We start from the raw sequence: 11,586 nt of genomic DNA on the forward strand, positions 1-11,586 counted from the left end.
GATTAGAACTCTTGTAACGAATAGAGCGTGATGCATATACCTCACGAGCAATTTTCAGCGCCATCATCAGGCATTTGATTTTAGGAGTAGGATCATTTTCTCCTTGTTGTGAACATTACTTTCTTATTTTGGTTTGAGAAATGAGATAGGCTGATCCATCATACAAAGTTATTAGTCATAGGCACACATGTCTAATCTGAATATTGAATGGAGCTCAATCTCCCGCCAAAAATTGTTCACAGGATGGTCTCTTAATGAACTGCTCGATAGAAGCTTAGTTGATGATTCCTCGAATCAAACATTTGATTAGATCGATCGATCGGTGGTACACCGAATATTAGTGTTTGTGATAATGTTTACTAACAAAGATAATGTTTAGTGATTAGATGTTAGTAGCGTTAACTAGATAATCTAAGACCAATGAAAGATGTTAGTAGCGTTAACTAAATAATCTTTCACCATCGCCGACCTGACTTTTCACCACCAATATTCTCTAGGATCTACGCCTCGGTTCCCTGTACGCATCATCAACGACAGCGCGGTAGCAAGGTGACAAAGTTTGAGCATGCCAGAGATACGACAGACGAAATTATTGGCACAAGTGGGCTTCTCCTTCTCTCTCTCTCTCTCTCTCTCTCTCTCTCTCTCTCTCTCTCTCTCTCTCTCTCTCTCTCTCTCTCTCTTCCCACTCCAGCCCATCTCAATTCTTACCCGAAAAAAAGAGACAGGAACAGATTATTTCTCAATGGTACGGTAACGTAATAACCAATACTATTATTCGTGGATGCGGCACCATTTTCACAAGGGAATCGGGCACCGTATCATCTTCTTGGCACTGTACGGCACGCGTGAACCGGAGGAATTCCCACGGGGACGCCGGCGTCGAGGTGGAGCATGGCCGGCCTGGCGTGCCGGCAGCCCGGCAGTGCCTCGCCACACGCTCTCGGGTCGGACCACGCACCTATAGGCTGCCGCTAATATAATATAATAGTAGCCCACACACCACCCCTACTATCGCCATGACCACACATGCATTATCAAGGCCAGTCTTCAATTACCATGGTGCTGATGAGTGATCGATCCTCAACTCATCAAATTGACACAGAGCTCGATCAGAAATAGTACTCTCGAGCTAGCTTAGCGCCCGTGCCAGTTGCCCGGCCGCTGGCATGCACGCCCAACGCGGACAGATCGAAGCGTGTGCGCTTCGACCACTGGAAGCACGCGCGGCGGTGAAGCTGACCCGTGAGCCTCAAGTCCTGAACCTACTGCTAGCCAGCTACACGGTGAAGAACCACGCATGCAGCAGCAAGTTGTTGGCCTCCCATGCCTATAAATACCGGATCCATGCAGCAGCATGAGCTACAACTAACCGAACAACAGATCGAACAACAGATCGAGTGAGATCGAGGAGTGAGCTAGAGTACTAGCAACGGGCAGCAATATAATGGCGCCGAAGAGCCTTGTCCTCGCCGCGCTCCTCACCGTCGTCGTCGCCGCCGGCCAGGTGACCCGCTGTGCCGGGTTGGGGGCGAGCCCCAACGCCAGTGTCGTCATCTCCGGCGCGGTGCCATGCTCCACAGGGAACAACATCAATGTGGCCACGGCGCCGGCGTTCCCTAGTAAGGCATATCGATCGAATCATCGATCATCTCTCTGTCTAATTAACTCGCCTAGAGACATTATTCCCGCAGTTGTACACGCCTAGTATGATCGTAATTAAATTTCCCTTGTTTCTTGCATTGGTCCGGACAGACGCAACCGTGCAGTTTATGTGCTACGGCAAGGCGATGGCCGGCGCCACAGCGGACTCGAGCGGGAACTTCGTCATCACCATTCCCGGTGCCAGCAGGGATCAGCTCACCGCTATAATGAGCAACCAGTGCAACCTGGTCGTGACCACCCCACTGGCCGCCTGCGACGCGTCCCTGGCCGGCACCTCCGGGAAGCTGGTGTCGCCGATGAAGTTCCTGGGCATCACCACCGGCAGCGGCGGCGGCGGCGGCGACCTCGGCCTCGGCGGGATCATCAGCGTCATCATCCAGATCCTCACTGGCATCCTTAGCGGCATCCTCAACCTCGCCCCCCAGGCCTTCTCATTAATCCCCTAGACCCCTTCATGCATGGCTCCAATATCAGCTGGAGCTACTGGTCTGGCCGTGGCCCTGTTGATCTATCATCGACGCTATAAATAACTAAGCATAAATTAAATCAATGCGTGTAGCAGGCATGATATGTTCAGTTGGCCTGCTTTACTTTAGTTTGTGTTGCCAAATCATCACGTGTGTTACTATATAAATCACCTACTCGTACCAATCAGCATGCTTCTAAGAAGCACTTATATGTATATTGTGTAACTTTTATTTGTTGCCTCGTCTCTTGATTGTGAAAAATCAAAGCTATGTTTGTAATAATTATACCACTAAACACAATTAATTGCAATGTGTTTGTGCATATTAGAGTGGACCCAAAATGTGTTTTTTACCTTTTGATGTATGGAGCCCAAGCCGTATCTCCATGAGGCGAGATAACTGCTCCATTCTCTCTATTCTTTCAACTATATGCTCCCTCTGGAGTGTTTTACATATCACATTAGGTTCGTCCTAAGTCAAGCATGTTCAACTCTGACCAAGTTCAACATCTACAATACCTAATTTGTTTCGTTGAATGCACCAAGGAATATATTTTGATAGTGCATATGTTTGGTAGTATAATTGTTGTTGTATTTTTCTATAAATCTGGTCAAAGTTGGATAGGTTTGACTTAGGACAAACCTAATGTGACATGTAAAAAGAAATACGGAGGGAGCACTACTGGAAAACTGAGCATTCGTCCCGAGGCTCAGTACCAGTTGCATTTTGACCCGATACTAATATGAGCATTAGTACCGGGCCTAACGGATAGTCCTCGAGGAGCTCCCGTCCCGCTCACCTGGCCACCTTATCCACCCGCTCCACCCGGCCACCTTCGTTCTTATCCCGTCTCCTCCCCCCACTCCTCTCTCTCTCTCTCTCTCTCTCTCTCTCTCTCTCACACACACACACACACACACAACAGCTCACTCCTCTCCTCCTCTGCCTCCCCTTCCCTCCCCCCTCCGTTCGCCCCTCACCGGCAGTGAGGAGCAGCGGCGGGGGAGGTGAGGCGGCGGCGGGGCGGAGGGCGGAGAGCGGCGGGCGGGCAGAGGGCAGAGAGCGGCAGCGGGGCGGGCGGAGGGGCGACGGGCGGGTGAAGGGGTGGAGGGCGGCGGGGCGAAGGGCGGCGGGGGTGGGTGGCGGGGGGGGGGGGACCGGCGAGGGAATTTCTTTTTTTTAAAATTTGTTAATACCCCTTTAGTACCAGTTTTTTCAGCCAGTACTAAGAGCCCCCAGTAGTGATGGGGTGGAGTACGTGCCATGTCACCAAAGCATCCTATATATACCCTCATTTAATGCATATGATGCAATGCAATAGGACTAGTAGCCTTACTACATTAATGCTTCCTTTTTACCTGAGGCTCTTTCTGTGTTTAATTTCTAGTCTATCCCAAATTATTCGGGACTAAAAACCTTTGTTAGTTGGTATTGTAGGCACATGTCACAATTTTTAAAATTCAAGCCACTGCATCAACACCACTGAATCAGGCAACAATCAATCTCTATACGCATATCATGTTCATAAAACAAAGTTGAAGTAAACTTAACAACAAATTGGGCAAAAATGTAAAAATAGTAAAATTGTTTTAGTTATTAAGGGGGTGTTTGGTTCCCTTTACTTATTTTTAGCACGTGTCACATCGAATGTTTAGATACTAATTAGGAGTATTAAACGTAGACTATTTACAAAACCTATTACATAAGTGGAGGCTAAATGGCGAGACGAATCTATTGAGCCTAATTAATCCAACATTAGCAAATGTTTACTGTAGCAACACATTATCAAATTATGAACTAATTGGGCTTAATAGATTCGTCTCGCCGTTTAGCCTCTACTTATGTAATGGATTTTGTAAATAGTCTACGTTTAATACTCCTAATTAATATCTAAACATTTGATGCGACGGGTGCTAAAAATAAGTAAGAGTAACCAAACCAGACCTAAGTGTCCCGGCCCTCTCATGTCATGTTCACTAGTATAGACATTTCTTAGGATTCAATCTCATGGTATACATATATGGACCCCTAGAAGATCCTCTACCTTGCCCTGGTCGGACTTGGTACATCGTATTATGACTTTCTTCTCTCACTATGAATTGAGCACATCTAGATTTGATACCACGCTGAATTTCAGTAAGAAAAAAACTAAAATAATTGTTATACTTGATTATCCTTTATTAAGAAAACAAATCTAGCCAGTAGTGATATTTTATACGACAGATGCAATAATTTTGATAGTCTAAAGAACATTAGTATTGAAGTAATATCAGATTACGTGCTTTGCATAGCAAATATTCAATGGAAGAACAGAAGTGACGTGAGTTTTGATGCACGACAACGACAGTACATACCAAGCAGGACAGATGTGTAAACCCTTGTGTCGTGCCATGTCAAAAAGTACTGCAGGAAATCAGAGATCCGTGCCTGCTAAATACAGGACGAGCAAGCAACGCGCTGATCGATCTCCCAACGCCAATAATAAAAGGGTGTTTGGCACGGAGGGGTTAAATTTTAGAGCCTGTCACATCGGATGTTTGGACACTAATTAGGAGTATTAAACATAGTCTAATTACAAAACTAATTGCACAACCTCTAGGCTAAATCGCGAGATGAATCTATTAAGCCTAATTAGTCCATGATTTGACAATATGGTGCTACAGTAACCATTCGCTAATGATGGATTAATTAGGTTTAATAGATTCATCTCGCGATTTAGCCTAGGGGTTCTGCTATTAGTTTTGTAATTAGCTCATATTTAGTTCTTCTAATTAGCATCCGAACGTGTGATGTGACAGGACTAAAGTTTAGCCCCTGACATCCAAACGCTCCCTAAGGTGACAAGTTGATCGGAGAATGCGCGCCAAGGTTTGGTAGTCACATTTCGGCACGCACGCACCGCGCCCCCTGCAGCTGCAGGCCGGGGGACATGGACGTCCTCCGGGGACGTCTACCAGTGCCGGAGCTGGACCCGTCGCGCTCGCGATGAAACGAAGCACACGGCCTCCGGGGGATATCGGGGGTGAAAGATGTTGGAGTTGTTCCAAATTCACCCCAGGAAATAGGTCGGGCTTCTAACGGAGCGGAGGCGTCATAGACGTGTAACCCAAAACTCTTGAGATAGTGAGATTGTTGCTGGCTGGTGCCCCGTTAAATCGTGTGTCTCCTCTGTGACTTGATTCTTTACTTCATATTTCTATACGTCGTTCATAACAAAAGATTATACGGCGAGCCGGCAATCGACAGCTACCGCGCGCTGGCCAAACTGGCTTTCGATCTGCTTGCCAGGCTGCTCACTGTTGTTTCGAAGTTGGAACGGTGTAGTACTCTGAACAAAGTATCATCCTGAATTCCTGATGTGCCTTCGCGAACAAATAAAATATTTACGTAGTAGTGCCACCTACGCAAATATCTCCGTGGGCTCAAAATCCAAGTTACATCGCAACAGCCCACGCTTGGCCACGGTCCCATAATCAACCGTAGTTGGGTAGAGGGTACTGCAACAAAGGCCCAAGCTGCTCGCGCGTACTAATCGCAAAAAGAAAAAAGGAAAAAGGAAAAAAGGAAGCTGCTCGCGCATACGAGTTTCAAGACACAGTCAAGTTCACTAATCACTCCATTCTAACCGCTACTGATCTGTATTTCTCCACGGATACTATGTACGCACGCAGGCTATTCAAATTCCCGTCGTCTCTACGCAGCGCACACAGAAAACGCCTGAACGATCCTCCTCCGATCCTCCATTATCCGGTCACTCGTTGGCCTCGGCGTCGTCGTGCTTCTTGACGGGCTCGAACCGGCCGTGTCCGTGCTGGTGCATGACGGATTGGAGCTCGACGGGGGTGGCGGACAGGGACTTGATGATGCTGCTCCCGAACCCGTTGCGCGGCGACGACAGCGGCGCGCCGGTCGGCTTGGGCAGGCTGAGCCCCTTGTGCAGCCGCACCCGCCGCTGCGCCATCTCCACCTGCCCCATCAGGTGGGCAAGCCCTTCCTCCTCGTCGGCCTCCTCCGACGCGGCCTCGTCGTCGTCGTCCTTGCGCGCCGGCGCCGCCTTCCGGTACGCCATGTACAGCACCAGCTGCGCCGTGCCCAGGACGAAGCCGATGGCGTTGGGGACCTGTGCGGCGCGTACGTGCCACCGGCACGTACGGCGTCAGGTTCAGATGTTTTGGGAATAGAAATAGTGATCGATACACGTACTCCGATGAAGTAGTCTTTGACAAGCACAGAGTAGACGCTCCAGACGCCGCCGTTGAGGAAGAGGAAGAAGGACAGGGAGAAGGGCATGTACTCCACGCTCCGGGTCTTCACCACCGTCCGCTGCATGTGCATCACACGCCCAAAGCCATTATCAGTGTTCGTACAAGCAAGCCAGCGGACTTTCTGGATCCCACAATGTCACCAAGGCATCAAACAAGCTGGATGCATCGTACAAGGGAGTTGGGATAGTGGCTGTAAGGATTTAGGTAAGTGGTCAGGTTCATGGACATCTGATGAATTCGTGCTAGATAGACACATTGCTGCTTCTGGTGCGGCTATAAATCAAAGAAAACGACATCAGACCAAACACTCCTCCATGACAGGTCAGGAAAGTAGGTGCGAGCATTGGTAATTTGGTGCCAGTGCTACCTTATCTTAACATTCTAAGGTAGGCATGTTCTAGAAAGGTGTATGGTATCTCCCCATAGATAAGGTCACCTTGCGTTTCCATTTCCTAATAAGAGAGCATCTCAAGTCAAAAAGAAACAGAGACGCCGGAACACACGCTATTACCAAAAGTGCGAAACGAGTTCTTGTTTAGTTGCCCAACTTTAGGGTGCCAAAATTAATATAGCAACACTGCAGCGTTTCATTTGTATTTATGAATTATTGTCCAAATATTGACTAATTAGGCTCAAAAGATTCGTCTCGCAAAGTACAACAAAACTGTGCAATTAGTTTTTGATTTCGTCTACATTCAGTACTCCATGTTTTCATAGTGCTAAAATTGGAATTTTGGAGTGAACATGCATACGTGTGCAGCATCAAACCTGCTCATCAGCTAAAAGCTAACCTTTCCCCTTTCCCCAAGATTCTTTTTTAAAGAAAATGGCTAGTGTGACGATACTCTGCCTCGCAATCGAGTATCAGTTCAACATGAAGTGATCTCAGTAGTACTGACCATCGCGCCCAGCGGCGCCGCGTACATCCCGATCGTCAGCACGGCGCACAGCACCCCGACGGTGAGCAGCCGGGCGCCGCCGTGCAGCGCCGCCAGCGTCACCACGACGACCGCCGCGAGGAAGCCGACGTTCACGGCCAGCACCAGCTTCACCATCTTCGCCTGAAGAACCACAGCAAACATTCAGGAGCCATGGCGTTTCAATTCCTTCAGGGAAGGTACGAGAGACGATAGGCGCATGAAGGGAAGGGATGGACAACCTTGGTCTCCCTGGGCGCGTAGATGAGGTAGAGCGTGACGTAGGCGGCCTCGAGCGCGGCGCCGGCGCCGTTGACGGTGACGACGAGGAGGCCGCCGGGCTTGAGCAGGCCGTAGAAGGTCCAGAGCGAGGTGCTCAGCAGGGTGGTGACGTACGGCAGCCACCGGAAGTCCTCCGTGCTCCTGTTCCTCACGATCCGCCGGAACGTCTTGCTGAAGGATTTCAGTTCAGTTCAGTTCATCGAACACAAAAGCGAAACCGCCAGTCAGTAACCAGACTGCGCTGCACCTACGCATATATGCATCTTGAATAAACAGATGAGAATTGCTTGATGGGATTAACTCACATCGGCGACGCGAAGACGAGGATGGAGATCACGTTCCCTGCGAAGAACAAGATGAAACCATCAGGGTGGAGGGAACTGGTTGATGCAAGAGAGGACGCGGTGATCGATTCGGTTGGAGGAATGGAAAAGATGAGTGGAGAGCCAGAGCGTCTGATGCCCCCGGTGACGATGAACTGACCTATAATCCCGACGACGAAGCTCGGATCCGCTGCCATTGCGCCCCCAACCTCTGTTCTTCCGCTAGGACGGCGAGGGGAAGTTTGTGAGGGTTGCCGAGATGACACGGAGAACCCCTGGGTATATGTAACTGCTCCACGGTTGTGCAGGATTTAGGCGTCTTTTCGGGGGAACACGCATACCTCCCTCCTCGGGCTCAAGATTCTGCAACGAAGAGGCATGTCCGCGAGGGACCAACCGGAGCCAAGGGCCGCCCGGTGCGGCAGAGCACGCAGCGAAATCCTTCTCAAACACTCGCCTGAGATTTTCACCTGCTCCCTCACCTAAGCAATTAACTTGGCACCGGCCCGCTGCTTTTCGTGGAGTACGCATATGGTAACAAACCGGGAAATCACACTAGGTAACTACCACGTGCTCGTTCCTTGGTCACACGTGTCAGCAGCAGGGAGTGGTCAGCAGTCACCCACCACGGCTGATACGTGATCCTGCTGGCTCCGGCTCGTGGTTTAGCAGCAGAGATAGTGCTGTCCGGTGAGCCGGAACCAGCCGCGGTGGCCGGATAGAATCCGAGCACCAGCGAGCTGACCGGCCGGAGGTAGCTAACCGAAAGGTGGTGGACAGTGACGTCCGCCGTGGCCGGGGGTGGGGGCCGGAACCCAGAAGGGGAGACAAGGACATCCCGATGCCATGCAGGGCCCCATGAGACGTTCTAGAGCTGACACGTCACGCGCCTGGTGGCGACGCGGAGGAGGTGGTGGTGAGAGCGAGCCCGTGCGCTGGCGGCAGGGCATAAACAATCCTAGATATCCCGGCGATCGGGAGAAAGCGAGACCAGGTGACGTCGTCGTCGTCCGCGACGTCGGCGGGTGTGGCGGCAGCATCGTGTATCCCGTTGCGATTGCTGGAGCAGGGCAGTTAGATGGGAGGGCGGCCATATCAGGCGAGCGGTTTCTCGCTGTTTTGTTTTGTTTCTTGCCTTGCCGCCGCGCTGCGGATCGCGGATGAGAGCAGGAGATTGACGCGGCGTTCTCGGCTTCTCTCCGGTGGATCTTGCAGCTCGGGCAGGGGCTTCCCCGTGCCTCGTTGTCCCTACTTCGACTCCGCACGTACTCGGCGGTCGACACGGCACCAGCGAACCATTTGCGACAGTGTTGTACTAGTGCCTGTCCTCTGTTCGATGGAGACGCTGAACGGCGGGAGGGACGTGTCCCGCGCGCGGACTCCTCCGGTCTTGTCTGTTATCGAGTCTGATGTGACGTTTTCTACTCCCCATTTCTATGGAGCGTTTGGTTCCTTTTGCTTATTTTTAGCAAGTGTCACGTCAAATATTTAGATCAAATGTTTAGATACTAATTATGAGTATTAAACGTAGGCTATTTACAAAACCCATTACATAAGTGGAGGCTAAATGGCGAGACGGACCTATTAAACTTAATTAATCTATCATTAGCAAATGTTTACAACATATTGTCAAATCATGGACTAATTAGGCTTAATAGATTCGTCTCGCCATTTAGCCTCCGCTTATGTAATGAATTTTGTAAGTAGTCTACGTTTAATACTCCTAATTAGTATCTAAATATTCGATGTGACGGGTGCTTAATAAGCAACCAAACCAAACCAGACCTACGGTCCCTCGACTCTGTTTGCGCGGTTCAAATTCAGGATGCTATCTGAAGCGCTGACGACGCCAGCAAAAAACCATCCAACTCTGTTACAGCAGCACCAGCGTATAATTCACAGGGTAATGCTAGGTGCTGTCATGTCATGCAGGTGCTAAATGGTCCATTCCTCTCCGGCGTACAGCCATTCAACTCTCTAAAAAAGTGGATCCTATATGAAATCAAATATACCTAAAAAAACTTTCATCCCTCCTCCGTTCCCTCGCTACGCCACCACTCATTCTGAAGAAAGATATTTTATTTGGAGCACCGTGCGCAAAATTTAGCACCATGACTAAGGCGGTGCTCCAGAGCACCCTATGGTCTAGCGTATAGCATCCCTGGGAATCTTTCTCACTCTTCGGAGCACCCTCTAAAATCAAACGCTGGAGCTACTCTTGCCTTACCCAACTAGCCAAGTAGGAGGAGTACTAGATCAACGCACTACTCTCCATGATAATTGCTAACACACAACAGAATTTATCCTGGAATGGGACAACAAAATATGCGAGTGTTTTTCGGCCAATTATTCATCCACGGGAAAACAAAACGAACCCGCGTTGTCTCTCCACGAGGCGACTCGGGGACGATTCCCAAGCCGCCAAAGCCTCACCGTCGGCAGCGCCCTGACCGCCGTCGCTACCGGCTAGCAGCGGCCCCCTCCCCTTCCCGTCTTCCTTCCCTCCCTCCATTTTTCCCCTCCTCGCTCCCTTCATTCTCTCTCTCTATGTCTGTCTCTTCTTCTAGATCTAGATCGAGATCTCGTGGGCGGCGGCGGCGGCGGCGGCGCGGGGATTATCCGCGGCCATGGGCGACAGCGGCGGCGCTCGGGACCCCCCGGTGTCCGCTTCTCATGGCCATGGGCGCCGGCAATGGCACTCATGGCCATGTGCGGCTGCTGCTTGCAGCCTTCGGCGTTGGCGGTGGTGCTTTGTCAGCTGCTCGCGCCATGGGTGTCGACAGCGGCTCACGGGGTCGCAGCCCTGGACGACGGTGGCTCAGGGCCCTTCGTGCGGCATCGACGGTTCACGCCCGGTGGTGCTGCTCACGGCCTTGTCTTGTAGCGGCTTAAATCCTGGCGCGCCCGCTGCTTTTGCGCCGGGTGACAGATTCCTATACTAGGGGTACCTCGAGGAAGGGATTTAAGGTAATTAGGCGCAAAAAGGCCAAAAGGCCCAACAGTAAGAGGCATACTGGAGGCGGCCCAGACGACGCCACGGCCGATCACCTGACCTCCCTTGGTCAGGAGTTGAGAGCCATAACTCGCCGGTTGAGTCAGATTGGAGGCGGAACCCGCAAGGGGCCCACAGTGCCCCACCCACTTCTTGACTAAGGGGCAACCGATGACGTATCGGGAGCATTAAATGCGGGGCGTGGCCCTCCTGACCGTCCCATGCTGGGGACATGACCTGGCGAGGGGAGCCAGCCTTTAGCCGGGGGTCCAAGGATGAGGCCACACCCCTCGGACCGCCCAAGATGACCTACAAAGCGAAGCCATGCGCGGTCGTACGTGACCACATGCCCCGATGTCATCATCATCCTCACCGCCGGGGTGACCCGTCAAGGTCAAGTCCTTGCCCCCACGCCAGGCCCCGTACGAGCTCGCAGGCGAGGTGGGACCCAGCGCTAGGCGTAACGGCATGGGGTGGCTGTGAGCACACTAAGGAGGTCAGGGAAAGCCGAGAGAAGCGGCACACCCCGTTCAGGCCACTGACCAATGCTCACCCACTTATCTTCAGTACGGTTGTCACCAACAGTTTTCGTCCCGTTCACTGCCACGGGTTAGCACACGGGATAGAGGCACGCAGCGGAGCAGGCCAGGCTGTGTGTAAGCAGCCCACGCCGCA

General features: G+C 51.3%; 2 protein-coding genes across 2 annotated transcripts; one reads left to right on the forward strand and one right to left on the reverse strand.

Moving 5' to 3' along the window:
* Window positions 1-1,355: 1,355 nt before the first annotated feature.
* On the forward strand, window positions 1,356-2,454 carry LOC117836643 (phylloplanin). Its single transcript, XM_034716109.2, has 2 exons — window positions 1,356-1,622; window positions 1,756-2,454. Exons 1-2 carry the CDS (start codon window positions 1,448-1,450, stop codon window positions 2,109-2,111), a joined length of 531 nt encoding a protein of 176 aa, XP_034572000.1. The 5' UTR covers window positions 1,356-1,447; the 3' UTR covers window positions 2,112-2,454.
* A 3,002-nt stretch (window positions 2,455-5,456) lies between these two features.
* Window positions 5,457-8,617, reverse strand: LOC117835955 (bidirectional sugar transporter SWEET16). The gene is made up of 6 exons (XM_034715291.2): window positions 8,080-8,617; window positions 7,902-7,938; window positions 7,557-7,767; window positions 7,297-7,458; window positions 6,336-6,455; window positions 5,457-6,252 (listed from the first exon to the last, which is right to left on the reverse strand). The coding sequence occupies exons 1-6, from the start codon at window positions 8,114-8,116 to the stop codon at window positions 5,884-5,886; spliced, it is 936 nt and encodes a 311-aa protein (XP_034571182.1). The 5' UTR covers window positions 8,117-8,617; the 3' UTR covers window positions 5,457-5,883.
* Between the last annotated feature and the right edge of the window lie 2,969 nt (window positions 8,618-11,586).

The sequence above is a fragment of the Setaria viridis genome, chromosome 9 (genome assembly GCF_005286985.2).
Source record: "Setaria viridis chromosome 9, Setaria_viridis_v4.0, whole genome shotgun sequence".
Taxonomy (NCBI): Eukaryota; Viridiplantae; Streptophyta; class Magnoliopsida; order Poales; family Poaceae; genus Setaria; species Setaria viridis.

Coding starts and splice junctions, on each gene's coding strand:
- LOC117835955 (XM_034715291.2), bottom strand. CDS start 8,116: ATGGCAGCGGATCCGAGCTTCGTCGTCGGGATTATAG. Junction 7,939..8,079: donor CTTCGTCGTCGGGATTATAG/GTCAGTTCATCG, acceptor TGTTCTTCGCAG/GGAACGTGATCTCCATCCTC. Junction 7,768..7,901: donor CTCGTCTTCGCGTCGCCGAT/GTGAGTTAATCC, acceptor GAAATCCTTCAG/CAAGACGTTCCGGCGGATCG.
- LOC117836643 (XM_034716109.2), top strand. CDS start 1,448: ATGGCGCCGAAGAGCCTTGTCCTCGCCGCGCTCCTCACCGTCGTCGTC. Junction 1,623..1,755: donor CACGGCGCCGGCGTTCCCTA/GTAAGGCATATC, acceptor TGGTCCGGACAG/ACGCAACCGTGCAGTTTATG.